General features: G+C 42.2%; 1 protein-coding gene across 1 annotated transcript in view; it reads right to left on the bottom strand.

The window, feature by feature from the left end:
• NSG2 (neuronal vesicle trafficking associated 2) overlaps positions 1–26049 on the bottom strand; it is a 35631-nt gene extending 9582 nt beyond the window's left edge. Inside the window, exons 1-3 of the mRNA XM_048960840.1 lie at positions 25841–26049; positions 25300–25450; positions 11952–12071 (exon numbers count right to left, since the gene is read on the bottom strand). Of these exons, the coding sequence (XP_048816797.1) occupies positions 11952–12071; positions 25300–25428 (249 nt within the window). The 5' untranslated portion in view covers positions 25429–25450; positions 25841–26049. The remainder of the gene's footprint in view (positions 1–11951; positions 12072–25299; positions 25451–25840) is intronic.
• Between the last annotated feature and the right edge of the window lie 824 nt (positions 26050–26873).

The following is a 26873-nucleotide window of genomic DNA, read 5'->3' as shown; positions in this document are numbered from 1 at the left end:
GGCAAAATCATCAGTCAGTTTGCCACTGGGCCAGTCCCAAAGATCTTGTTACTGGAGAAATTTTTCAGCTGTAAGGACATCGCACTCTCATATCATACACTCATGATCTTATTATAAGAATTTATGCTTGACAGTGAAAAATTTAGGAGAGTAATTTATTCCCCTTCATTCCATAACTTCTTCCAACTGATAATTAGATGTAAGATTGACAACATTAAATCTTGACATGAAAGCTACAGCTAAAGTGAAAGATTCTGGAGCAGCTCCCAGCTCCAGATCCGGCTATCCTGGCTGCCTCCTACCTGCATGCCAAGAAGAAATCCAAATGTGAACCACTCCAACCTTTGCATCCTGTAAGAAAACCCAGAAACAGGCAGAGAGGGAACTACTGCATGACTCATATGGACTGACCAGGGAGACAAGGGCTCTGAAATACACCCTAAAAAGAGCTACTCTACTGTTCAGACAGCCAAAGAAGCAATGTAGTGAAGCAGCACCCTATTATACAAAAGTTCATTTAGCTGCACTTCTTCAAAAATGGCATTTCTGTCCTGATTTATAACAAGCCTTTTGTAATATGTTGCTGGTTTTGCTGATTTTTTGAGAACAGCCTCTGAAATTTTGAAAGGCTAACAAATGAAGTGGTAAAATAGTCTTCATATTTGCCCAGTACTGTTCAAGAAGATGTAGGATTTGTCCTTTATTATTACAGCCCAGTTTCATTCCAGATGGTGTCCAGATTCTTAAGTAGCCTCTAGGAGATGCTTTGTCAACTGCCTAAATCTTCGAAGTTCTGGGAAAATACTTCTTTGTGCTACATGGCTTCTATATGAAGCTTAAAGATTTGTGTTTGGTTTTGTTATCTTATCTTTGAATTCGTGACCATAAAACAACTTGGTACCAGTTCTCCTAGGACTGCTGAACAACATCCGTGAGGATATTATAATCCTGGGGTGCAAAAAATCTCCCGTCTGCTCAACCATTTCATAGGTTTCTTTCAGCCCACACATTCCAGCAATCAAACTCCAAAGGACTTGCACGGTAGAGCCACATCTCCAACCATTCTAAGCCACAAATGTAGCCACTTAACACCAGCTATCTCTAAGCCAGTTTCCTATCTTTGCTACGTTGCCTTTGGCTCTACCCATGACTGCGTACAGTACTCCACCACATCCCCACCAGCAAACCTTTACATGCTCACAAATCTATCTGCTGAGCTCACTAGATACCCACCAGCAATTCCTCAGTTCTGTGCCTCTTAATACTATGAGTGCAGCACAAGCATGGAACAAGAACACTGTGTTTCTAAGCAATTTGTCAAATAATTAAATTACGTGAAGAATAACTAGCTGGCTCAATTATATTAGCCAGTCTCCATCATGTAATGTAATTCCTACTGGCTGTTTAGGCACTAACAGCCTCAGATCTTTTAACTGTGCCTGATGCCAGCTGTGGTCTGCAGGATGTCTTTCTATGCCAAGTCAAACCCCCTGAATGGAAAAATCATGGCTCAGTTTACACCTGTTGCTTACAGAAGTTCTGAAATGCCATTTTCAATGAGGATGCTTTGATTGCTGAATATCAGTGAATTTCTACTTAGGTGTAGATAAAAAAAATCTGTTTGTTTTACTTTTCCTTTTCTACCATTTAGTGTCTTTAAAAATGTTTCCTCCATTACTCTAATTAAAGTTCATTGGAAGATGAACCAAACAGGGCATTTTGCCTGCTAACAAGTACTTTCCAATATGTGCCGTGTTACACATGACACACAGATTCTCATCATTCAAACCATATTATGTGTGTAGAAGACTTGATGATCTCTTCAAGTGCTGCATTAATGCAAACAGTCATATTTTCAGCTCTTACTTTTGAAATGCAAAGCACTCCTCCTTACAATAGACTCCAAGAACAGTCCCGTATGCTCAGGATGGGCTGTGTTTATTGAGATGATGTACTATTACTTTTAGGAACACCAAATTAATACATGGCCTTTTAGGAAAGGTGTTAAAAGGTCTTTTCCCCTCCTCCTAAAGGAATAATTTTTTCCTCTTCCAACTACACAAGCCTTCTCTACTTATTTCTGTCACTCTGTACCTTTAGAAGAGCAGAGCAAAGAAGCAAAAACCTAAAAACAAACAAGTGGAATGACTCAGGAATACTGCTTGTAATGGTCCTTTTCTTCCCAAATCCATGGCCCCATTCATAAAATGGCACACTATTTCACAGGACAACAAACAAACAAACAAAAAACAAACAAAAAAGCTGATCTGAGCAATCTGGAAGAGACTTCCTTCTATATCACTAATTTGAAATGTTTTTTTTTTCCATTAGTGGAATTATGGTAGAGAGACACATCTCCAAAGCTACCCTTCCTCTTTGCATCGTGCAAAGTCTTAGCGGTGACATTTCCTCTGGTCACTGTGAGCAGAACATGATGGATGCCTTTTAAAATGCATTGACAGGAATACAAGAGAAATCAAGCCATCAGAAAGATGTCTCCTGGCCTACCCTTTGCCAAGACTCAACCTCCAAAGAGTTTTATGCACGCATAATCTTCCCCTTCTCTCTGCTTACCTCAAACTGGATTTGGTACAGAAAAAGCGTTAGGAACTCTAAGAATAGATCCAGGGATTGGCACATGGCTGCACACTTGAGAAAGGCCAGTTGTGTTCCTTCCTCCTTTACTGCCCTTCTGTGAGACCTGACACACACAGCAAAACCAGCCAAGCACTGACACTGTCCCATGGCCAACGACTGGCCTGGCTCTGAGAAAAGCTGATGCCTGTTTGCTTAATGAAATTATCTTCTTCCACAGGGTAAGTTTTGAAGCAAACCTTTCAGGCTCAAGTACTAAGTCTAAGGCAGAAAATGGTATTCCTCCATGCCCTTTTTCCTCTCTAACTACTTTCCTACATTTTGATTTTGCATATGGCACTACTGTTTCCACATCACAACAAAAGGCTGGATTTTAAAATGTCCAGAATAATTTAAGCTCTTCACATTTCAGGGAACAAGATAACTCCCCCTGCCATTCCCCAGTCCTAAATACTTCTTAGATAAAGTGAAATCGGAGGTCAAGTTTGCATATATTGAAACACATTCGTTCACTGCACCCTTGTGGTTAAAATAAAATGGATTGGAAGTTTGTTCCTTCAAAAAGGTTAACATATTCACATGCATTCCAGCCTCTGTGTCTACCATCACAGGTCAGGAAATAAAGCTAATAACGTGGCAGCATTCATGGTCCAGTGCATCCACTTCTCTTCTAAAAATTGTTATGTGGGTGATATATAAAAGTGAGGAATTGGAGAGCAAAATGTTCCCTAGGTAACTTGTGAATTAAAAGCCTTTTCATTTTAAATTGGAAATAAGAAGCTTTTTTGCTGCAAATGACTTAGAAAAGCTATTCTTTTAAAAACAAACAACAAAAATAAATTATCTTGCTGATTATGATGCCGTCAAAGGCATGAGGCCAGTTCCATTAGCTGGCCCAACAGGCTTAATATGTCTGCAAGTGCTAACAAGAGAGAGCTCAGGTTTGTTTAGCATTCAATCAGCAGCCTGTGCTGCTTTATAAATGAAGAGAGTGAAACATTACATAGAAAAAAAAAAATATGAGTAAAGCATTTCACATCTCTTTTTTTTTTCTTTTTTTTTTTTTAGCATTCTGTGGTTTGGCTACAACACTCCAAATGCACTCTACAACTGTCAGCAAACTGCCGTGGCTTCAGCTAGCTAAAATCTCTTCCCTCTCCATTCCATTATGTCCTTTTAGCTACAATAGCTGAACAGTGTTAAGCATCTTTCATTCCACCTGAAGTGCTAACAAGAAAATTACTCAAAAAATAGGCTTTACCGTGGGGCAGTGAAGACACCACAATGTACCATGGCATTGTGTTGTTGAAGACAAAGATATAGTGTAAGAAATCATTCAAACTAAATAGAAACTGCAATTACATTTTCTAAGCAGGGTGGGTATCTCCATGCAATCCCTTATGAAAATCTTTTCCAAGCATTTTATTCCAAAGCAAAGGGTCAGGTGAGGTTCCTGCTCTATAGCTCCTTTTCTTCTTCCAATATATCATGGTTTAGAAAATCTAGATTCAGCAGGTCTACTTCACAAACCTTTAGTCATGTGAATACTCTGTGACTTCCATTTTTAGACATTTTCTGCAAAGCAATTAACTTCTTTCTTCTCTCCAAATATCAAGTTAAAAAAAAAAAAAGCACCCTGAAAAATTCTCTTCTGCTGATTACTCTGCCAGTACTCACAGATGGTAAAAATAAAACATATTTGAGGGTTGTTTTTTTTTTGACTTTGCAAAAGTGTGCATGTGTTTTCTTCATTTTACGAGGCAGCACTCAAGCCAGTCTCAGATCATTCTAGTTAAATCAAAATGTACTTCTGTGTTTACTTATGGAAACTCTTTCTGGCTTTTCCTCAGACCTCATCCGTACCAGAAAGCTAGGTATTACCTAGAAATGCTCATCAAAACTTGAGGCTTTTACAGAGATGTGGCAATGGCACATCTTGCTTGCAGGGTTCATAAGGAATGTACCTGGGAATGTGATTAGAAATATCTGTTTTCTAGCACAAATCCATACTCAGCTGCTCTGAATGATCACAAATGTCTCCATCAACATATTTCCATGCAAGTGAGACCAACTAGGACAGATATAACCTGTTCTCTTCTCTTCCTATTACAGCAAGAGGAGGAGAAGAACAATCGCTCAGCTGAGGCAGAAAGATGAGCAGCAACGTTTCTCATTTCCCTTAATAGGCATCACAAGTGAGAGTATGAATCCACTTAGGTGCTAACTCACATCAGATCAAGGCCAGGCTGGGCAGTGTATCTGTGAACAAGGAGAAATGGAGAACATCTGCACTGTAGTGAAAAACACTCAGCCCAAAGACAACTCAACGCTCAGACTCCGCAGATAAGCCATACTACAGAATCGTTGACTCATTAAGGTTGGAAAAGACCTCTATGATCATCTAGTCCAACCATCCACCTACACCAACATTGCCCACTGAACCATGTCCTTAAGTACCACATCAACACACTTCTTCAACACCACCACCTTCCTGGGCAGCCTGTTCCAATACCTCATCACTCTTTCAGAGTAGTTTTTCCTGATATCCAACTTCTCACTGTCTGGTGAAGACTTAGGTGGAGCAAGGGCTGCCTGCCACCCCTTCAAGAGGAACATGCCTGAAGTGGGGAATAGAGAACTGCCAAGGCAACCTCAGATGGAGCAGAAGAGCACTTACAATCATGAGAAACAGATTTCCTGATGATTACTGGGAAATTCCATTGGGTTAAACAAGCCACCAAGTCAACCTCCTCATACAGACACCTCAGGCCCCTCTTTGAGGCTCAATACAAACCCACTGCAACTCTCTGTGCTGGTGGAAGTACAACAAAACCCCAAATGCTACTGCCAGTGCTAATGTGCTCCACATTACATTGTCTACCACTTTTCTAGTTTTTCTCCAATTTGTCCCTTGTTCTCCAGGATCACACTGCCCACAGGAGTACTGTGCAGCCTGGAAACAGCCACAGTAGCAATTATCCCCAGAGTGAGAAAAATCTCTATGTTTTAGAACATGTTCCCTCCCCTGAGCACCACTCAGATTAGTCAGTGTAATGGGATCTTTCAGCAACCACTCTGCATCTTCCAGATTACTGATGTGATGTGGCAGTCACCATGGTAACAGTGTTTTGTTAGCATTAAAAAGCAGTAAGGAAAATTGCCCATCTCACACTCAGATAAGCCATAAGTTGCTCCTGCCCTGTGGAAACTGAACAGCTGAAGGAACCTTTAATTTTATTTACCTGTTGAATGGACATGATGAAATGCCCCATGCCATTTTCCTGGGATTCATGCCTTTGCAGGTTAGAGGAAGAACTATCAGCATAAATCAGCAGCACACCAATGGAAGCAGAACTTACTATGGAGACATTTGCAGGAAAATGAGTTTAGGAAACCGCATTCAGAGTGAAGAAACAGGAATGCAACATTTAGTGAGGGTGCTGCAGAACAAGGAAGAGTTATCATCTATCCAGCTGCAATTATGATGTGTCCTTTAAAACCAAGGACAGGATGGACAGGTAGATAAATATATGCATTCAGGGAAATGATGCATTTCTCAAAGCTATGCTCAAGGTGCAGTCATTTGGCAGAGTGTCTGTAGAGGTCACACAGCAATTCTCTGCACCGCTCTGTAAAGACACTATTGCTCACACCTCAGTAGATCTTACCCACAGAGATAAAGCAATTCAGACCTGCTCCTGCTCATGAGTAAAACTCTGCATCTTCCTCCACAAGCATCCAAGCCCCGAGTCTGCCTTTCCCCCTGAATTTCAGTGCTTGTCATGTGAGGAACCTCCCACTACAAGGTCGAGCTGAACGCAATGGGAATCAATAAGTTACATTCTAGTGGTGCAAGCAGGGAAAGCACCTTCCATTTCAGCAAAGCTGTTACCAACATGAAATCAAGCCCTGGCACTTGCCCAGAAAAATCTTTCTTAATTAGGTGTTTCAGATACTGGCTTCTTTTTGATAAGGAACAAATATTGCATCACAGTCAGCTTCGTAGGGTGCGGTTAGAGACAAACACATTCTGTTCTACATCGTTCACATTAGGTCAGAGGAAAACAATTGTTTCAGCATGAGTATTTCAATAACAGAAACATTTGAATGGGTTCCACTATATTTTAAGGACTTGATGAAAACTGTTGAATCATTACATCCACTGGATATTGCATGTGTTAGAAATGTTTCAGGGTGGAGAGAGGGGAAAGGATTGATCTGGAGATAAGAAATATATTGACACTGCAGACTCAACAGAAACAGAGTACCCAGACAGCAACTGCAAAAATGAATCTTCCCAACTCGTAGCAAAAAGAGTGAAGTTCCCAGTGTTCTTCAGTGAAGTAGTGATCAGTGCTTTCAGCTGATTTTTCCAAGTAGATAAATCACTTCTTAAATATCTCAATTTCTCCCCCATACACCCACTCCCAACTTAATCTGTTAGAGACAAGTACGTGGTTTAATTATTCCAACTCTGAGAGACTGATGAGACTGATGAGTTCAGCTTTCTTAAGAAAATGTTACAAGAAAAGGAAAGAGCTGTGGAAGATTTGAGAAGTCAGACAATTACAGTAGGTAACTATCACCTAGATGGTGGTCACTGAAGCACTGTCTCTCTGAAAGAGCATTTGGTGATAACAGAGGTCCAACTGGTTGCACATAAGCTTGGGTAATAAGAAGTGCAATTTGCACAAACAAGCAGCTGACAGTTATGTGCATCAGCCCAGTTCTCTGTGTTGTAAATTCTAAGCCTATGGTGAAAGGCCACTTGAGCCCAGACCCTGGTGCTATTAGGAGATAGATAAATTTGGGTCCAGGGATAGCACATGTCTACCAACATTCCTGATTTCTGATTAGATCAAGTAAAAAAATCCATCAGCAACTCTTTTCCAGCTTGTTTCCTCACAAGCAGGTGCTGATGTCTTGAACCCAAGCACAAGTTCAGTGACAGCTAAGAAAGTGGGTAGAAACCCACTCTTTACCCCCTAAATCCATCTGGTTTCTGTAAAATCTGGATTGCTTGGAAGAGAAACAGAGTGATTGGAAAACTTGACCCCCAGAAGTAATAGGATTTTGGATTTAGTGGATAATCTGCTCAAAAAACAAAGGAGATTTCAATCTCATTTTGACATTGATATAAACTAGTGCAGAAACTCAATTCATGTAACTTGCATGAGGTATTCATTCTCTACATCTATAACATGCAATATAATTGGCATAAAGAAACAGTAAGATCTGCCTCAAATGTGCAGACTTAGATGTACTGTTCTGCAAAGAAACGTGAGTCATCACATTTGCAGACCCTTTCTTTACCCACTTTGGCGTCACTACCGATGGCAAAGCATGGTAACGTGCAATACCTTGAAAAAGTGCAACATGGAAGGCAAAACACCAGGCACTATTCCCTTCAGACTGAGAGACCTTGGTATACATCACTACTGCACAGTAAGATCATTACAGTTCAAAAACTTCCTTAGAGGGATGAGCTCCAAAGGCCTGGAGGAGGCGAGGTCTACAAATCACTGCCAGTCTGCTTATAAAAAAGTGTTGCTGTTGCTTCTCTGAGGAGGAGTAAAACAATAAAAGAAATTTATTTTATATGTAGATGGCTCAACATAATGCTCTTTTAACATCACTTTCTTGTAACCCATCTACACACAACTATGTAAACGTTTGTTATAAAGTATGTATGGGGTGACTCATCCAGCTGAAGAATAAGCCTAATTGGTCAAACTTCCAGGACACTGTGTGCTGAGCTATAGAGAATCATAATCTCATCTATTAGGAGATGTGACAAGTTGCAGAAGCTATCTAAAATTCCTGGAAGAGGTAGCATGAAATAAGAACTGTTGCCTGGGGACAATCTTTTCTTTACAATAATTAAAGAGCTCGGATCTGTCCTGTTCTGGATGAATGAAAAATATTCATGCATAAGCTTAGATTCTGGCTTTGGCTTGCTCATGCTAGAAAGCTTCCTAATAATTTATTAGACTCTTCAATAAAAGATAGCCAAAAGGCAGAATAAAGGGCATCTACAGATTTGACTGCCACGTCCATAAGGTCCCACGCTTTCCCCAGAGACTCTCCTCTTCTTTGTAATGCAGCTATGACTCAGGATTAAAAAAAAAAAAAAAAAAAAAGAAAAAACCAAGAACTTGGGAAGTGTCCTTCTCTAAGAATGTTCCCATATCTAGTGATCAGAAGAGCAGAAAGTACTTCCCAGATTGAAAGAAGAACGTTAAAAAATGCTCCAAAGAGATACAAGTGAGTGGGGAACACAGTCATAAACATGGCATTTTTCCACAAACACTCATTAATGATAGGGACTCACTTTGTCAAGTTTCTGTTTGAACTGATGATAATTTTGCCTTTTGAGTGCAAAATAAAACCTCTCTCTTTGCAGTCTACTAAAAGTAGAGTAATGGCAGGCAGAAGATGACCTCTTGGCTATTTCTTTACAGTCGTACCATCCTGCCTGTTCCCCCAGTGCACAGGTATGAGGTGGAGACACATATTGCTCCTCACATGCAGTAGAACAGCAGTATCAAAATGGTTCCTTATGAAAATCCTTGAATTTAAGCATTATGGTGCACTCATACTAGTTGTACGTCGGGTGGAAGAACATGCAGTCTGACACGTGTTATTGGATACAGATCTCACGGATTTGGAGTGCGCTCAGCTAATAGACTGGCTCAAGTACAGGGTGATACTTTAATCAGTGAACTAGGAAGAAAGTGTGAATATTTCCAACACGTCTATTGGAAAGCTACACAAAGCAACCAGCCAGCAACAGAAAATACGGTGATCTCATTTATATTTTAAAATTGCAGCCAAACTGAGATAATAAAAGTATTTACTATGATTTCCTCTTACAAGAAACAAATGTAATATGATTTCATCAGTACCAAATAATAGGCTTGCTTATAACCAGAGGGCAGTATTTTTAATAACTTCACTAAAAATATAAACTGCTATAAAAATGTGGTTCAATAAAAAAAAAAAAAAAAGTACAAAAGGTAATGAAATATTACCTATTATCTCAGCTCATTTTTGTCAGAAAATAATACTACAAACTTAATATGATACATGGAAGTGTTATGAAAAGCAGGCAGGGAGAGGCTTATAGTCTTATCCAGCATTAGACGAGAGGCTGACTGATTAATAAGTTGACATTGAACAGCAGAGAATGGAAATCATATGGACTTTAGGGAAAGGAAATAGCTTAAAAATGAAACTGTCACGTTGCCAGGCTGCATAGGAAGAGCCACGGCTCCCACTGCCATTCCCACTGTGCAGCAAAGGGCAGCTTAAACCTTCATGTTGGTGCCAGTGCTGTGCATGCTCCCAGAGCCTCCTACTTCCCTGTGCTTGCTGCTGCATCAGTCCTTGTGCACACATGGGCAAAAGCAAAGGCCAAACAGCACAGAAAATAGGAATGGAAAATGTAATCCAAAAGAATCTGAATGCAACAGCAAGCTGAGGACTTGAAGAAAGGGAAAAATAACTTATGGAAGGAGCTGATGAAAGGAAATACATCCTTTGTAGTGGATGAGCTACACTTCTAACTTTGGGGGCTTCAGAGTGCATAGTGTGTAGGCTTCATTGCTTTCTTAACTAACAGAGCTTTTGATGGCACCAAACCCTGGTCTAACACTCACACCAATGTTGTTCAGGGCTGCAGGATTAAGTTCTAAATACCCAGTGATGCACCACCACTTCCAGTATCAACAATAATGCCATTTATTGAGGGTCAGAACCCAACCCTTCCCAGAGACTCTACATTTTACTGTTGTTTCTCAGGCACATTGTGTCTGGTTCTGATTTGTATGTTGTTCATGATGGAAAATGTCTGTTGTGGTATCCAAGACTGGGGATTTCAGCACAGCTAATTTGCTGTGTACTTTACCAGTGGTAACAATGAACTTGGCTATGCATGCAGCAAGATCAGCGAAGAATTTAGTTGAAATCAATAGCATGTAAATCCTTTGTAATTTAGATCAAAATATGGAATCTCCACTGGAAAAAAAAAATAGAAAAAGGAAGCTATACACAATTATTCACAGACTCCTTAGAAATAGATCATAGTTTTAAATATCATGGATGAAAGCTACAGAATTCTCCTCGTGAAATAAATTATTGAATTTCTGCAGAGAACAGCAGCAGTACCATTCTGTGGTGCTTCAGAAAGAGTAGCTGAAATTTTTTCCTTTCAGTCAGTTCAATAAGCCTGATCCCTCTTTTTAGAAATGAAGAATGATAACAAGTCTTCCTAGATCACATTATAATTTTGAAAGTAATACTGTCTTCTAAATTACTAGAAAATAATTACAATAAACTTCTCTACTGCTAGCAAGATTAAGAACAACTAGGCCAAATGGAAGCTACTTCAGGCAATTATTCAGTTGCTTGGGAGAATTCCTGTTAATTGTTGAGAATCATGTTCCATTCTAAAAATGTATAAGCCCCATCTCAGTTTTTCAAGGAGAAGAACTATTAATTAGGCACTGCCGAGCCTCTACATTTTCTACTTAAATCATGGATATTTCCTCTGGCTTTAGAACTGTGAAATCATATCTTGCATTATTTTTTTTCCCACCTTTCATGCTCTGTGCTTTAATAAAAGCATCATATCTTTTCAATGAAAAGGCAGCAAATACTAGCTGCTACATGCTTGGAGTCTAATTTTAGGAGGAACTGAGCCATTCTAATTTGCTGCAGTCAACAGGAACTGAAGGCACTCAATAATTCATGAGTTTCTTTCCACGTTTCAGTAGAGCCTGTTGAAAATTTCTCAAGGAAACACTTTTCCTCAGAAAATTCTAATTCCTGTGAACCAGAACTGCTTACTGAACAAGTTATGCTTGGATACTTTCTAACATCTCTTCTTTTATCCAGTTTGAGTTTTCATCTATAATGAAATTAATGCATAATAAAAAAAATATTTTAAATATTAACAGGGTTACTTTACTACAAAACAAAAGAATTTCTGAAAGATGACAAACCGTTTCAATCCATTTTCTCCCTTTTTTTTTCTTAAACACAAATGTTTGAGGAGGAAAAAAAAAGATTTAAGTCTTTTTTTTTTCTTTTTTTTTTCCACTTTCAGTTTGTGCTGGAAAACATTTTCATCACTCTTCCTAGGAGAAGAAAACCATTTCCTATAATATCTAGTTATAAAGGTATTTTCAAGCCCGTCCTAAAAAAAAAACAGCTTCGTATTCACTCAGATAAACCTCTATTTGACACAAGTGATGACAGGAGCATTAAATTTGTTGTGTCTTTACTGTCAGTTTGATTTAGCATTTTTAAAATGAATGGCATTCACATCAGAAGGCAGCAGGATAATCGTTTCTTACCTTTAGTCTTTCTGTTACACCATCAGTGAAACTGACTGTGAATTCAGCAATTTTGGGCACTCTGAGTTTTCCTTTGTTCTTCTGGTCAGGCTGGTACTCTGTTCTTGTTTTCACAATTACCTGGAAAACATCAACACTTTTAAGGTTCCTGCACACAGCATATGCTTTTTTTTGTTGTTGTTGTTATTATCTAAGCCACTGCTTTTCTACTCCAACTTCCCCTTGAACCTACAGCAGGATCTCATAACCGTCAATTAATACAAGCTCATAACTCCCTCAGGAACTAAAATACAAATAAACAGACAAGCAGATAACAGAGACATCAGACCATCTTAACATAGCTGAGAGCAAAATGCTTAAGCCCACTGTTGTTTAGGGTCAGGCATACAATTTTTATACAGTATTCAATGGACAGAAGATGTAAAACAACAAACAGCTCAAAGATAAGAAACTCGAGTATTAAAAGCCCCAGCCTAACAAGTTCCACTAACCCCAACTTAAAGTTAGGCTGTTTGGCCTCTCATTTATTCAGGCTCCATATTATCAATATTAATCTCATTCTGTCACCTTGGGTTTTCCCCAGAAGATCTCAGTGCCATTTGCTGACTAATCCAGTTCCTGCTAATCTTATAAAACCAAGGTGGCTTGCGCCAGTGGAGTCGTCTGCAAGTGGTTTTAAAAGGGTACAGACAAATTACCAAAATTGCATTTTCAATCTGCATTGAATTTATTTGTAACCTAGAATGATCCGAAATGTTTTGGGTAAAACGCATCCCACCACTGTCACCATGACAACCACAAACACAGAAAATATAACACCTAATGCCAACTGCTCCCAGAGAGCTGTGCACTGAAATCAATAGTCCTGATGTATTAGTGAGCATATCCATCCTATTATACATGCCTAAAAGACTACTCAACCATGAGTCTGTGCAAGAAAACATTGTGAGAGGATGCCAGCACAGATGCACTGTCTTAATCTAGCTAGGGAATGCTGGAGGAGGCAAAATGTCCATCCTCAGCACCAGCCAAGGGTTTGAACTCATCCCTGCAGAAGTGGGGTTGTGGCTCTGAGCAACCACAAACAATGGTGGATGCACAGCATTCCATCAGCCAGGTCCACAAGGCACAGAACAGTTTGGTGTGACTTGCAAGGCGCAGAGAGATTAAGTACATTAAAGCTCCACGTGACAAGGCAAGCACTTCCACGTTCTGGCCTCCCACTCTTAATTGCAGATCTACGCAGGTGTCAGCCTTGCCAAGGTGAGAATAAAACACTAGAGGAGGTCACAGAGGAGAAGTAAGGCAGATCCTAAAGCTCTGCCTTAGAAACAAAATCTTGAAGGTTTGTAGAGAAAGATTATAAGGCAATCTATGAGCTTGAGTTACCAGCTAATGAAGAACTTTTATGCAAGTGAAGACAGTAAAGTGTGGTTTGGACCACAGAAAACCCCAGGTATTTAATTTTCTAGCACTTAATGCCACATGGAAATCAGAGTGAGAGAAAATCAGCATGGAGTCATAAGCCAATTTTCTGGATTCAAATGCAAATCATTAAAGACTAATGAATATTTACATCCTTCAGTAAATCCCTCTCCATAACATTTACTGCAGCAGTATTTGCAACATTAAGTCTTGAACAGAGAATAAAAAAACCCACACAAATATATCTGTGTTAGCATTTTGGATCTCAGGACTTGTAATGACACAACGTACATGCTAGGATGTAACATATAGAGACAAGTTTGATTCAGCATATTTGGGATGAACCCTAACTCCACAATGACTCTACTACTGAATTGACCCCTGCTGTGCTCTGAAATGCACCCTGACACACTTTGGACCAAACCAAACAACGCTCCCTCTCCAGTCAGGACAAGCTTGCCCAGTTAGCTCTGTATTAGCAATAAGCACCAACCCCGTTCCCTTGCCCAAAAGATGGCAGGTGTACTCAGGACTGCATACAGCTGAGCCCTAGCTTCCAGTCAAGGAAAGGCCTTTTGTAACCCAGGACAGTAAATTATAGAGTCAGCCATCAACACCTGCCAACCAGGGCTCAGAAACTCTGCTCACTCTGCTTTTAAATCTACCAACCACAATATCAAATTGTCACCAATCCATGCTTCCTGCTTGATAAATAATGCTGTTGCTAATAAAATCTTTAAATAGGATATTCCTACAAGCTCTGACATTAGGTCTTAGAGAAGATCCGTGGCACCAGAAAAAAAAGAAAAAAGAAATTAAAAGCCTGACATGTTTTAATATATATAATTGAATTTTTCTTCCAGTCTTTGTCATCACATTCAACGAATATATCTTAAGCAGGTAAGTATGAAATATACTTTCTACATACATGCATTTACATACATGCATGAGATTGAAAATAAACCCACTCAACCCTGCAATTAGGCATCAGGTCCAAGTCCAGTAGCAACATCTATCAGGTTTGGGAATAAGTAAATCAGATCAGCTCCCAGGGAGATCAAAAGCTGCTTGAAACCCAATTTGCTGATTGTGCCAGCAGTGAGATTCGTGTGTGTAGAACCACAGACATCATCGGTCAGTGTTCTGCAGGGACATTTGCAGAGGTATCAAACGGCTTTAGTAGAGGACCGAAGAAATACCATAGCTAAATGCCTTTTGGCACTGCAAAAGCTAAATAGCTGCTCTGCAGAAATATCTTTGTCAGACACCTGGTGGAATTACTCAGCAGAAGAAAGGGCAGTCAGTGAGGTCTCCTCTTAAAGGAGAGCACAGAAATAAAATGAGAAAGGAAAAACAGAAAACTGAAGACCTGCAGCGTGGGGGTAATGCTCAATATTGTGGCAGTAAGGATAAAAATGCAATTTTGCTGAGGGCCCTGGGCGCACATTTAGAAGAAAAGAGCTACGTCTTGTTCAGTCGCCTACAGTCTAAATAAATAAGGCAGAGTACAGATCCCTCTGCTGCAGCAATGCTCACCCCCTCCATCCAACAAGCTGCCATCAGGAAGCCCACGCAAAGGCTTCTGGAAATTGAGTTGTGTTCATCAAATGCTTGTGCCTCTGGCTCTAGTGAGAGCACCCCAGGCAGGGCTGCCTCGGCAGCACCTGGCAATAGGGGTGAGAACAGTCAGGTGGTAACGTACACATGGAAAGAATAATGAGTCTCATAAAGAAATATTTCCTATATTTTTTGCATGATTGCTGCTATTTTGGTTGGTTGTTCTGTTTTCACTTTCTACTTTTCTGACTCAGGTTGTTAGGGTGGGACAGGGTTTCTGCCTTCCCCCCCCCCCAGTTTCCCTGCCATCACTTCTATTTCATTTTTTCTTCCCATTTTATCATAGAGAAAAAAAAAATCCCTGGCAGCGAAGTCTTCCAGAAATTGTAACCAAATTGCTGTTGGATGTACGGTAATAAAACCCCCACTGACTCCACAGCCATGGCAATGATCAGAGCTCGTTTATCACCGGCTGCCCCAGAGCAGTTCCATCAGAGACCAGGATCCTACTGTTTCACTGCAAACAAGGCACATTCATCTCACTCCACGACATGTTTCTTGGGAGAGGGATGAGCGTTTATTACAAACCACAGCAAACAACCATCCTGATTCTCTCTTCTTGTTCATTTTTTGCTGACTTTGGTAGAGTTGATCTTGACAGAAACTGGAGAAAGGGGGATATAAAACTGGGGTCCTGTGTAGGTTACAATTCAAAGCAAACTGAAGTGGGAGAAATGCCCAGCACTTCATTCCCTTCTCTGCAATGCTATTACAGTGAAAATGTGCTGCAGTAAGAGGGTAAGTACCAGAGCTGGCAGCAGGGCTTGGTTGTGCTCCAGCCTCATGAGAACAGACAACAAACGCGAACAATCAAATCAGTGTTTAATTGGACAAGAAGTCTCTTGGATACTCCCAAAATAGACCATGAGTGCCTTTGCCACCCCTAGCACAGCAACACCATTCAGCCCATCCTCTGCACTTGGCTTCCTGAATTCTCACCTCCTCCTGCACACTCTCTAAATCTTAACTCATACTCCTCGTGATTAAACATTGGGCTGTTCTGGGTCACCATCCATAACGGTGTGAGCTTTCTGTGGCAGAGAACTGTTACTCTTCTTTTCATTCATCACACAGAACAACTTGCACATCTACAAATAAAATATTAAAAAGCAAGAACTGTCCCACCAATCAGCCTTATGGACTAAGACTAGAACAGTCTTGGATGCCTATCAGCCTTCCTGTTTCTTCATCTGAACCCTGATCCAACATATTCTTATGCCTTGTTATGTATTGAGTTCATGCACGAAGTAGAGCAGCCATCCTGCCAGCTCATCCCAGCACAGCTGTATGCCTTTAAAGCCTGCATTGTGGATGGAGTCTGGATAAACATCATCTCAGAACATCTCCCTGCAAATTAGGCTGCTATTATATCCCATTCTCAAAGTTTTCACACTGCTTCCCAGAGAACTTCCACTTTTAACTGCAGATACACAGTGCCATGGCAGATGAAATAAGGAGGACACAAACAAATTACCTGGGATTTTCTTCATTTTACACTCAAGATCAAACTGTTCTTTGAAAGTTGCTTCCTAGAGAAGTTGACAGAGGAGATTACAAGAACACAAGAGAAAAGGGCATCCACAGAGCAGCAAAAAGACACATCTAATTACAAGAATCCACATGCCAAGTCCTGGCAGCTTCCTCCAAAGCTAAGTTTATCTAGCATTTGAACTCATTAAATTCTAATTCAGTGAAGCTTTTAAGCTTGCACGTAGTCTTATTAACATCAGCAGGATTAGTCAGATATTTAATGTTAAGTGTGCATTTAAGTGCTTTGGCCAGATCAGAGCTTAAATCTGCTCCGATCACCTTCCCACAGCCAACTTTAACTATGAGGCACGGGGCTCCTGGGGCATTCTTCTGCAGGACCACTCCAAGAGCTTCCCACAGCAGCATGGGCCCAGTATCTGCAGGGGCAGCCAGGGAAAAGCTTAGTGATGTGCTGAGTCACACCAGCAACCCGTGGCTGCTGCTGACAGAGCTCAGGTTTTCATTAACTGGGCAATAATAGCTCTGTATAAATGTAACATTCTTGGGATTAAGCATAGGCAAGTGATACGGCTAGGATGGGGAGGAAGCCAGATGCTATATGGAAAATGGCAGTCCTCTGCAGAACTGCTGTCCTTGGTCATTCTAGGATAGCAGATGCAATTTCACTATGTCTTGAAAGGTTTTTACTTTCTATTTGCTTTCTTGCATCTTCTGCCTCTTCTTCTGCCTCTTTTTTCCAATCCCTCAAGTGCCCAGTAGCAGCCTACCCAGTACAAACTACGTAAATTACAAAAACCCAAACATAGCAAGACAAGCCACATCGATCACACTGGCCCACACAAGCAAGATTTTTCCAGTGATGCTGTTTGCTAAAACACATATTTATATATATGTATAAAAACGTACCAAACGTAAATATGCTTACTATTCTAGGCTTAACACTACTGACACCAGTGGAGTTAACAGGAAACCTTTCCTTGTTTGCAATGAATTCAGGACCAGGGACTTTCCCTGTGGTGCTGCTTTGGAAAATTATAGGTGTGCTGAGGCGAGAAACAACAAATCAGAAGCTGCATACACCAGCAGGAAACCCAACATGGACAACCTTGAGACAGCAAACAGTAGGAGAGTCTGGGAAATCTAGACGTTTGGGATGCTGAAAGGAAAAGAAGGACAGCTTCTCACCAAATGGACTATATTAAAAGCATTTGCTTTCAGGGGGAAGGAGCAGCCCAGACGTGAAATGTGACAAATGGAAAAACGCCACATTGAGCATGGAAACTTAAAAAAGATTTTCCTGCAGTGGGATGAAGTAAGTGTTTCAGAAAATGAACTGATCTGAATTCTGAGTCTTGTCTCGCACTGACTAAATGTAACATCATTTATTGCCACTTTATATTTGTGTTTGAGCTCAATGGTTTTCCCTGAAGAAATGAGTAATAATATTTAACATAACTGGCATTGTGAAAACTTTAAATTATTCATTTGGAAAAGGACATGCAGCCTTGCTGTAATTCCCACTTCACTGCCACGGTGCATGTAATATATTGTGGTTCAGGTGCTGCAAAGTGCAGACCATAAAAATTTAAAATACTACTTCCCGGGATTATTAATAATGAAGAGTCTCTCACTCAGAGTGGCTTTCAGATTGACAGAGGAGATAAACAAAATGCACTTCTCCTACCAAGGAGAAAGGTTTCAGCCAAGTTCAAAGCTGCCCTTCGTAGTCCCACCAAATGGTTGTAACACACCCATCAGTTTCCTTTTGGTTCAGTCATGATCACTTTTAAATGACAATAAGACTCTCAGCTTGCAAAGACATGCCTGCATTCAATTCCATGCAAAGAGAGAACAGAAAATAAAATCTCATGCCACTGACATGGTGGTTTTCTTTGCTGTCATTACCCAACTGAGCATCAGTATCTGAGAAAGACCTTTGACGGAGTCCCAGCTGCAGCATGCTGTCCAGGTTACTGATGATAGCAGAATGGTGACCCCCCAGTCTTGGCGCTAAATCTGCTGTCACTGTGTCTGTTTCTATGTGTATGTGCTACGTGCCAAAGGATGGCTAAAATTCACCACCTGCTCCCACGCAAAAATCTCCAGTGATCTACAAGTCTAATCTCACACACAGCCAGCCTCAAAGGGCAAACGAGCTGTGCACAATGCCAACAGCAGCTGAAGTTAAAGTACTTTGTAGTAAAAGAGTGTAAGAAAAGAAATGAAAAAAAACCATGTTTTGGGGCTTAAAACAATCTCTCTTTTTACAGGCTTAGGATGGAACATCCATGGAGCAGAGCAGTTCCGTATCTACCAGTGCATCTCCTGTATGTCCTTCTGACACCTGCACGAGCTGGTGCTAGAAATAGGGCACGCTGGTCTGGATGGATCAGTGATTTGAGACTGCATGGCAATCAACTATTGCAGATTCCCAGATTTACAGACAATTAGTCTTTAAAAACTTTCCCAAATAATTGCAGCTATGTCCCACCCCGTGGGAGAGGCAGCAGTGATTCCAAAGCTACCGGATGATATATCTTAGCAGGCAGACTTCCCAGAGATTAATAATAAAATGGGTGAGTTGGATGGATGCAATTCTAGTCCCCATGACACCCTACATTCTATCTGAATGCACAAAATGCCTGAAATACCATTCAGCAAAAGGAAAAAAAGGAGATAAAGGAAAAAAGGAAAAGGATGTCCAATGATTAAATCCACAGCCTCCATAGTCAATAAAGAAAGGCACATTCCATGGGAAAAGGCTGCTTTTTGCATTTCTCTATATCAACTCATCTAATGAGTGTTGTACTAAAAATGATCTTCACAGAGGATGGTAGGAAAAAAGCATTTTCTTGAATCAGTGCCAGGAGGATATTCCAGGCATAAGGGACATCACAAAAGGACAAAGACAGCAAATGTAATCAGCCCTGGCATCACCAATGAATGGCAACACAGAATGCAGAGGCTGCACTGGGAGCTGAAAGCAGCTGAGAAGGAAAAAGCACAGCTCATAAACAAAGAGGTGATTGGAAATTATTCAGTTAAGTCTTCCTACAAATCCCAAGGTTACTACAACCAGCAGAAACCCATGGGAGGCTGTGAAGGGGCGACAAAAATTGATTTCTATAGGTTCAGATGAGGAAGGGTGCAGCAGAGCAGACAAAAGAACCAATCGCTCTGCAGTAGTGACAATAAAATTGTCCAGGATAAATTAGCAGAGCTCCATTGATTTCATTTAAACACCACAGATTTACACACCAGTCAAGAATCCTTCCCAGTCTTACTCTGTACACCAGTAAGCAACTGGTCAGTTGGGTTCAACAGACAGCCTTGCTGAAATAACTTACACCTCCAGCAAAGGCACTGCATCTTTAGAATAAAGAATGGATTGCAACAGGCTTAACCAAACACCCATACCCCAACACATTTTTCCTGTGCCCATTTCTGCTGCTTCTGCAGAACACAGCTCTGAGAAGTGCAGTGCAGACATAACGGGGTTTAAAAGAAGCAAAGGAGCTCACATAAACAGGCATGAGCTGGCCTTAACTTGCCTAATTCAGACACCAACCGACAGCAGTGCTGTTAAGGAGAGACATTTCTGCATGGGCTACACAAATCCACAGCCTCCATCCTCCAGAGCTGCAGCAGCAACACGTTATCTGTATGCAAGCAAGGTAGCTGCATGCTGCCAGTGCCTGCGCAGGCTTTGAGCACACTGCGATTGCAGCACAGTGTTGCCCGGAGTGGACACAGAAACCAGAGGTGGTTGGTGTGTTAGGGGAGGGCAGCCAAATGCAGCACGTCCAGAGAAGAAGAGCACGAAGCGCCAATAAGGGCTGCCCAAGCTGAGCAGATGAAATCAGAAAGGTTACCCCAGAAACACAGCACTGCCAGCGCTGAGCGTTGCTGCAAATATTTATTATAGCTTAATGAGCAGAGGCGGTGTTTACATCCAAACACACATTTAGAGGACAAATGGATTTGCACAGTGCAGAAGGGGGACAAATGTCAGCGGGGAGGAAGGCTCAGGCTTGGTATTTGTGGAGATTAGACATCATTCCCCAGATGCAGGAAGGGAAAAATGAGGCAGGACAGCCCGCCCATTCCTTCAGATTTGCAATAAAGGATATAAAAATTTTTTTCACGCTTTCTTTCCCTTTGTTCCCTCCTCCTTCCTTTTACTCTTCCTTCTTTCAAATGCCCCCATCACTAACCCTGCCCCATCACTTCTTTTACCGGTTGCTCCCTCCCACTGAACTCCAAAGCTCTCCAGCAGGGCGAGCAGGAACCCAACACCCAGAGCCCCCAGCCAGCGGCAGGGAGTGCTGAGCTCTGCCCATACAATGAGCAGCAGCACCTCAAACCAGCCCCACGTTGCCCTAGCTGCTCTGAGGGCTCTGCAGAAGGCAAGCAGACATCAGGGCTTCAGGACAGAGCTGCATGTATTCCCTAGGGCACAGGAGCCTACTATTAAGCCTACTATTAATTATGCCTGCTCAGATGGCCAGGACAAAACATTATTTTCTGCTAAGCCAATAGGGACAGGCTACGAGCTCAAGGGACCCTCCTGATTTTCAGGAATTCTTGATTACACCATATAAAAGCACAGCATGGGCTGCAGCCACAGAGGATAAGCGATGGACCATAGGGTGGGAAGCACATTTGAAGAGAGCAGTTCCATCAATTTTGTTTCTTTCTTGTGCTGATGGCAGGAATTTGTCACCAGAAAAATGATTTCTCAAGCCTCCAGATGCATTCAGAATGAAGAACAATGGACCACATGATAAGCCTTCTGCAGCCTTCCCCACAAAAGACACGCTGGATGTTTTTTTCAGCCCTGACAATAGCTTTCATGAACTTCGGTATTATGTAAAATTAGGATTTTTACTGCCAGAACAGAGGCATTTCCTGCAGGATTACCACTGAAGCCGCTGTGACCAAGAAGTCCCCGGTTGTTGGTCTCATTTAAGATTTCAGTGAAGCAGTGTGGGCTGCGAAAAGCCGCAGATCAGTTAGGATTATCATTGTAGGGACACATCACAATTACAGCCAAAGCATTTTGCCTACGCCTAGGAAAACAAGTGAACAGCAACCCTTCTGCCCTCTGCTCCTAAAAGAAAAAGACTTCTTTGTTTTGCTTTTTTGAATACAAAAGAAATTACATTCGGAAACACAAAAAGCTAGGTCAAAGGCTTGACACCAGTGACAGCTATTATTCCAGCAAAAATGATTCAAGAGTGTCTGTCCCTGCCTTCTGCAAATGCTCACCAGCAAGAGTAGGGAGGAGCAAGAGAAAAGCTTGGTGATAGTTAATAAATATAAATGCATACGAGGCTTAGCACCCTAGGGGGAAAAATTACCATCCTGGGGATATTTTTCCCCTTTCAGCCATACAGCTGCAGACAGAATGTTGATGCTGCAGAAGGAAGAATGTGAGCCTTTGCAGGAGACATCCTTGCTTGGTGCATCAACACCAACAGCATCAAGGTGGGAATCAGGGGGAGCTGCCAAGCTCACAGCACATCAGAACACAAACTAGTTAAGGAAGCGTGCCCAAAAGGACAGCCAGTAAGTTAATGCATAGCTTTAAGTATTTCTCCCCTACACCACGTGATTTATTCTAATCAAGAACTGTCTGAAAAGAGATGGGTTTCAGGAATTACATCACATGAGCAAGTCTCACTTTGATGGCCTTTCTCTGTATCCTTTCTCTGAAAGTAGAAACAGACACAAAAAAATCATTTGGAAAGAGGTCAAGCTACAGTGAAACAACTACAGAGGCCAACTCCACTTACAAAAATATTCTCAAAGCAAGGAAAAATTCAGATATCTAAAGCCCAGAAGAATGATTTTCAGTCTGTAGATGCCATGGGCTTTGTGGGTTGCTTTTCAGGAGATACACAGATTAGTATGCTGAAAAACCACAGGTTTGTTTTTCTTTGACATGCATGCATGTGTCTAAGACTGAGCTGGAAAAAAAGCAGCGGTCTACGTATTAACAGTGCTTGAAAATCTTTGCTGTGCACCATACACACACAAAGCGAAGGTGTTACTGCACACAGTAATAGCAGTGGGCTGCCCAGCACAGACCCAATGTATCTTGGATCAGAGCCTTCCTCACTTCACTAGACTGGAGCTAGAGCAAACACACAGACCCAAGCTACTGCCAAACCTCCTTGTTCTGGTTTTGATGCACCCTAAATTGCAAAACAAAACAGGCAAATCTGGGTTGAGAGCTTGCAGCATCATAAATGAAGGTATCCTCTAACGGCCAAGATAAGCCCAGAAAAGGGAATGCAAAGCAGGTACTTGGGTATTTTTCCCCCTCTAGATTTCAGCTACAGGAAAATGTCAGGGGGTACAGCCCTTTGTTGCAGTGGCACAGGAGATGTTCCTTGAAAGAAGCTTGGAGGCCAGGAGCATTGCCTCCTGGTGGATAAAAGCGAGCAGCAGTGGATTTGCATTTAGGAAAACGACAGTAAAACCCGTCTGAGTTCATACACACAGATCCCAGCACCAAACCGCTTTTACCTCCAGTGATTTCTGCAACATTCCATGCAAGAGGCACAGGAAGCACCCTGGTTTGTGCTGCCTGTCTCACAAGTTAAAATCAACTGCTGGCAGGTTTGGCAAACACACAGAAAAATGTCAAATTGATTTCTGTATCGTGTTGGCTTTTTCTTTTTTTTTTTTCTATTCTTTTTTTTTTTTTTTTTTTTTTTTTTATAATTAAATCTGCCTACTGACTGCAGGGCAAGTCCAAACAAAAATTCATTCTGAAAGACTTGAAATCCATGTTTGCTCTACCTCGGGCTCACAGTCTTACTGAATTCAGTAGCAGCTTTGCTTTTCCAAGTACAAAGCTTAAGTTTCCCCCACCACTTAACCTTCAGCCAAGCTTTTCACCTAAGGCCCCACTCCTTATTCTCAAGTCTTTATGTGAACCCTTTGCCCCAGGGTGAACTCACTCTCACAGAATCTGTTCTACAAAGTGCAAAGGAAACAGGCAGTGAATTATTTTGCTTTTATCACAAACAATCTCTCCTTTTGGTAACAGATCTTCAGTTACTGTCAACTCTGGGTCTACTGCACACAAGAGCTGAACCACAGCCTGCAGGAATCAATACCATTGACTCTAATGATTTCTGAATCATGCTTAGCTCTCCTGGAGATACATCCCACTCTCCCAGCAAAGAAAAATACAGATGTCAGTAGATGCATTGACACTAATGTATGCCAATGAAGGTAATGTAACCTAACAACATGTGAATTATCGATGTAGGCATGTTGGAACAGGAAAATCAGCATGGAACCACACCAGACCAATACGCTCCAATATTTGAGCACCAACAGGCAATTGGAATGTGATGGTCGTGAGAACAGTCATTACCACTTTATTAGCTTGAAAGGATTTTTGTTAGGTTGTCCATGTCTCGCCTGATACACTAGCCATTATATTTCACATCATGCAACAGTGTGTGTGATATCAATAAGCCACTTGTACCAGCATCAGATGAGTTACTGTTACACACCAATACTTTCCTCTAACCTTCCCAGACATTTGTCATAAACCATATTGCTTTGCCTAAGTTATTTTGCCTAATTGTTATGATGAGAGTCATAGACAAAGGCCAGTTTATCCTCTCATTCACAACAATTCATGGGAGCACAACTCTCCTGAATGCAGTAAAATTTCTCCTAGTTGCCATGAGGCCCATGGGGAATGAAGTTAACTCCTTTCTCTGGTTTGCCTCTGGTTCCCAGGATGTCAAGGCATTTGACTCAGTTCCATCATAAAATAAACTAAGTTTGTCTATCAAGACAGTTTTATCACATCATCATCATGTTCTCCTAATGTATTTAGAGAAATTTCATTGTGTGCTACAGTAAAAAGATGATGTATATTCAATAATAATCAGTGTTAATTTTACTATTATTCCATTATCCTGTGAGATCTAATCATTCTGTCATGTACTTTCGAGTGAGTTGGCTCCATCTCTGTGGTATCTGGGAACTACACTGCAGACAGGCTTTGTTTTTATAAGCACTGCTGGGGCATACAGATTTTTATGATCTCATCACGTCCTCACCAGGTTGTATTGATATGCACCAGCGCTGCATCAATATTGACAAAAGACTTCCCAGCATATGCATTGCACCTAAGAAACCCCAGCCTCCAAACCTCAGCCAATCACTGGGGCACCTTTCTGGACATTTTAGTGCTGCATTCAGCGCTGAGAATGTGGAGTGGGCAGGGGAGAAAGCTGTTCCCTGGCAGGTGGGACCAGTTGGGGATACCAAACGTGGGATAGCTCCATCACCACCCTATGGATGGGGGAATTCATGGGTAAAAAGCAGCATCACAGATGCCCAAAAGAGCTTTGCACAGCTACAGAGAAGAAAACAAAGCTTGAGTGGGATAATTAAAATAGCTTCTTATTTTGAAAGAGTCATCACATTACTCTCAGTGCAGGCAATTAATCTTACTGATAACAGTTACGCACTGTAAACTGCTCCTCAATTTCTCCAGTGTTCATAATAGAAACACACTAAGCCTTATCCACTTATACATATGAAGGAATATTTGGATATTTTCTGAGGAGGGAAGGAGTAGGGGACAGCTGTGTGTTCATTTGCCACTTTAAAGCAGATAAACACGGCATGAAAGACACCCTCTTATTTACTGTATAGATACTATGCCACAGCCTTTCTCATCAGAGACCACTGATGGACACAGGGCAGTGGAACCCATGGGGCAGTAAACCCAGTGTCTGTGTGTATGGCCATGCAGGAGTGCTGTTGGGTTCTGCTTTACCTTTTCCGGAGCCGGGAACTGCAGATGATTTACTTCCAAAGGTGTGATCAAAGGAACTGTCTGAAACCCATCTTCACTGGATGGTGGTTTGCTGTTCTTGTCGTTCAAATTACTCCCCAGCTTCACCATGCTTGGACCTTTCTTTCCAGACCTAAAGCCATTGAGACGATCAACGTCAGAGGGGCAGCGGGAAGAGGATTTCTGCCTTGCCCAGCTCGCTCTGCCTTGGCATATTGCTTTCCTGGCTTTGCAGGCACACGACATGCCCCACCGAGGCTGACCTCACCCATGGATTTTGCAGCACCTCACGCAGCCGCCCCACAGACACATCTCTGTGCAACACGGCCGCTCCCAATGCCCCGCCATTGCCAACACCATCCCTCAAGCAGCACCGACCGCCCCAAATCCTACCCCATCCCTCTGACCGATGCCCCCCTCCCGCTGTGCACCCGCACCCATGTGCATTCCGTGCTCCCACACGCTCCCCGATTTCCCGCAGCCCCAGGGGTCGCCCCTCCCGCCTCCCCCAGCCCCTACTTACTGCAAACCACGCGGTCACTGGCGGCGGCTCGGCGCGGGGGCGGGAAGGTTCCTCTTAATTTTCACTCGCCGCAACGAAATGAATGCGAAGGGGAGCGGGCGGCCGCCGCGTGCCGGCGGTGCTGAAGGGACAGCGCTGCGCGCGGCTGCGGCTCCGCAAGCGCGACTGAGGGCGGGCGCGGGCGGCTGCTCCCACCTCCCTCCTCCCGCCGCCGCCGCCGCCTGCCGCGAGCGCGCCCCCGCGCGGCCTCGGGCACCCCCTGGCGTTCCCGCCGCGCACGGCCGCGCGCCCCGGCGCCCCCTGCAGGCACCAGGGGGAGCCGGGGGCTGCGAGGTGGCCTTTGGGGTCAACTCGAGACCCAACAAGGTTTTCACTGAGATTAGAGATTACACCTCCTGCAGACCCGCCAAGAAAAGATACGTACATATAAAGGCGGCAGTGCGCATCCCAAAGAGGCAGGAAAATGTGGGATCTTAGAGTCTGTCGTACAGTCATAGAATCAGTAAGGCTGGAAGAGGTCATCCAGTCCAACAGTCCGTCTATGGATCCAATCATGATTCTCCATGGATTATGCTCTGTGAGTCTGAAGAGGCAACTCAAACCCACTCACTAATAAGGATTATTAGATTGTACCAATTTAATCAATAACTTATGATTGCACTGATACCAGAAATCACCCCGTCATTACTCATCAGGGATGGGATCTGTGAAAATATATCATAGAAACAATAAATCATTGGAAAAGTCCACCAAGACCATCTCATCCAGCCCCAACCCATCCCCACCAATACTGCCCACTGTGCCACACATGCACGGCTCTTGAACGCCTACAGGGCAGTGACTTCAACACCTCCCTGGGCAACCTGTGCCAGCACCTTGTCAGAACCAACATGTTATAAACCCTGAAAAGCCCTTTGCTCATGCTCTGTGCAGATATGAATGTCATGTTGCCATTTGGCTCAGGATGATCTTTAGGGCCTTCAACACGTGGAGGTTGTAAGAAAATCTAAAAGCACAAAAAGCAGATGATGAC

The sequence above is a fragment of the Lagopus muta genome, chromosome 14, assembly GCF_023343835.1.
Source record: "Lagopus muta isolate bLagMut1 chromosome 14, bLagMut1 primary, whole genome shotgun sequence".
In the NCBI taxonomy this organism is placed as follows: domain Eukaryota; kingdom Metazoa; phylum Chordata; class Aves; order Galliformes; family Phasianidae; genus Lagopus; species Lagopus muta.
The sequence above is the reverse complement of the archived record's forward strand: the minus strand, read 5'-3'. Positions and strand labels throughout refer to the sequence as shown.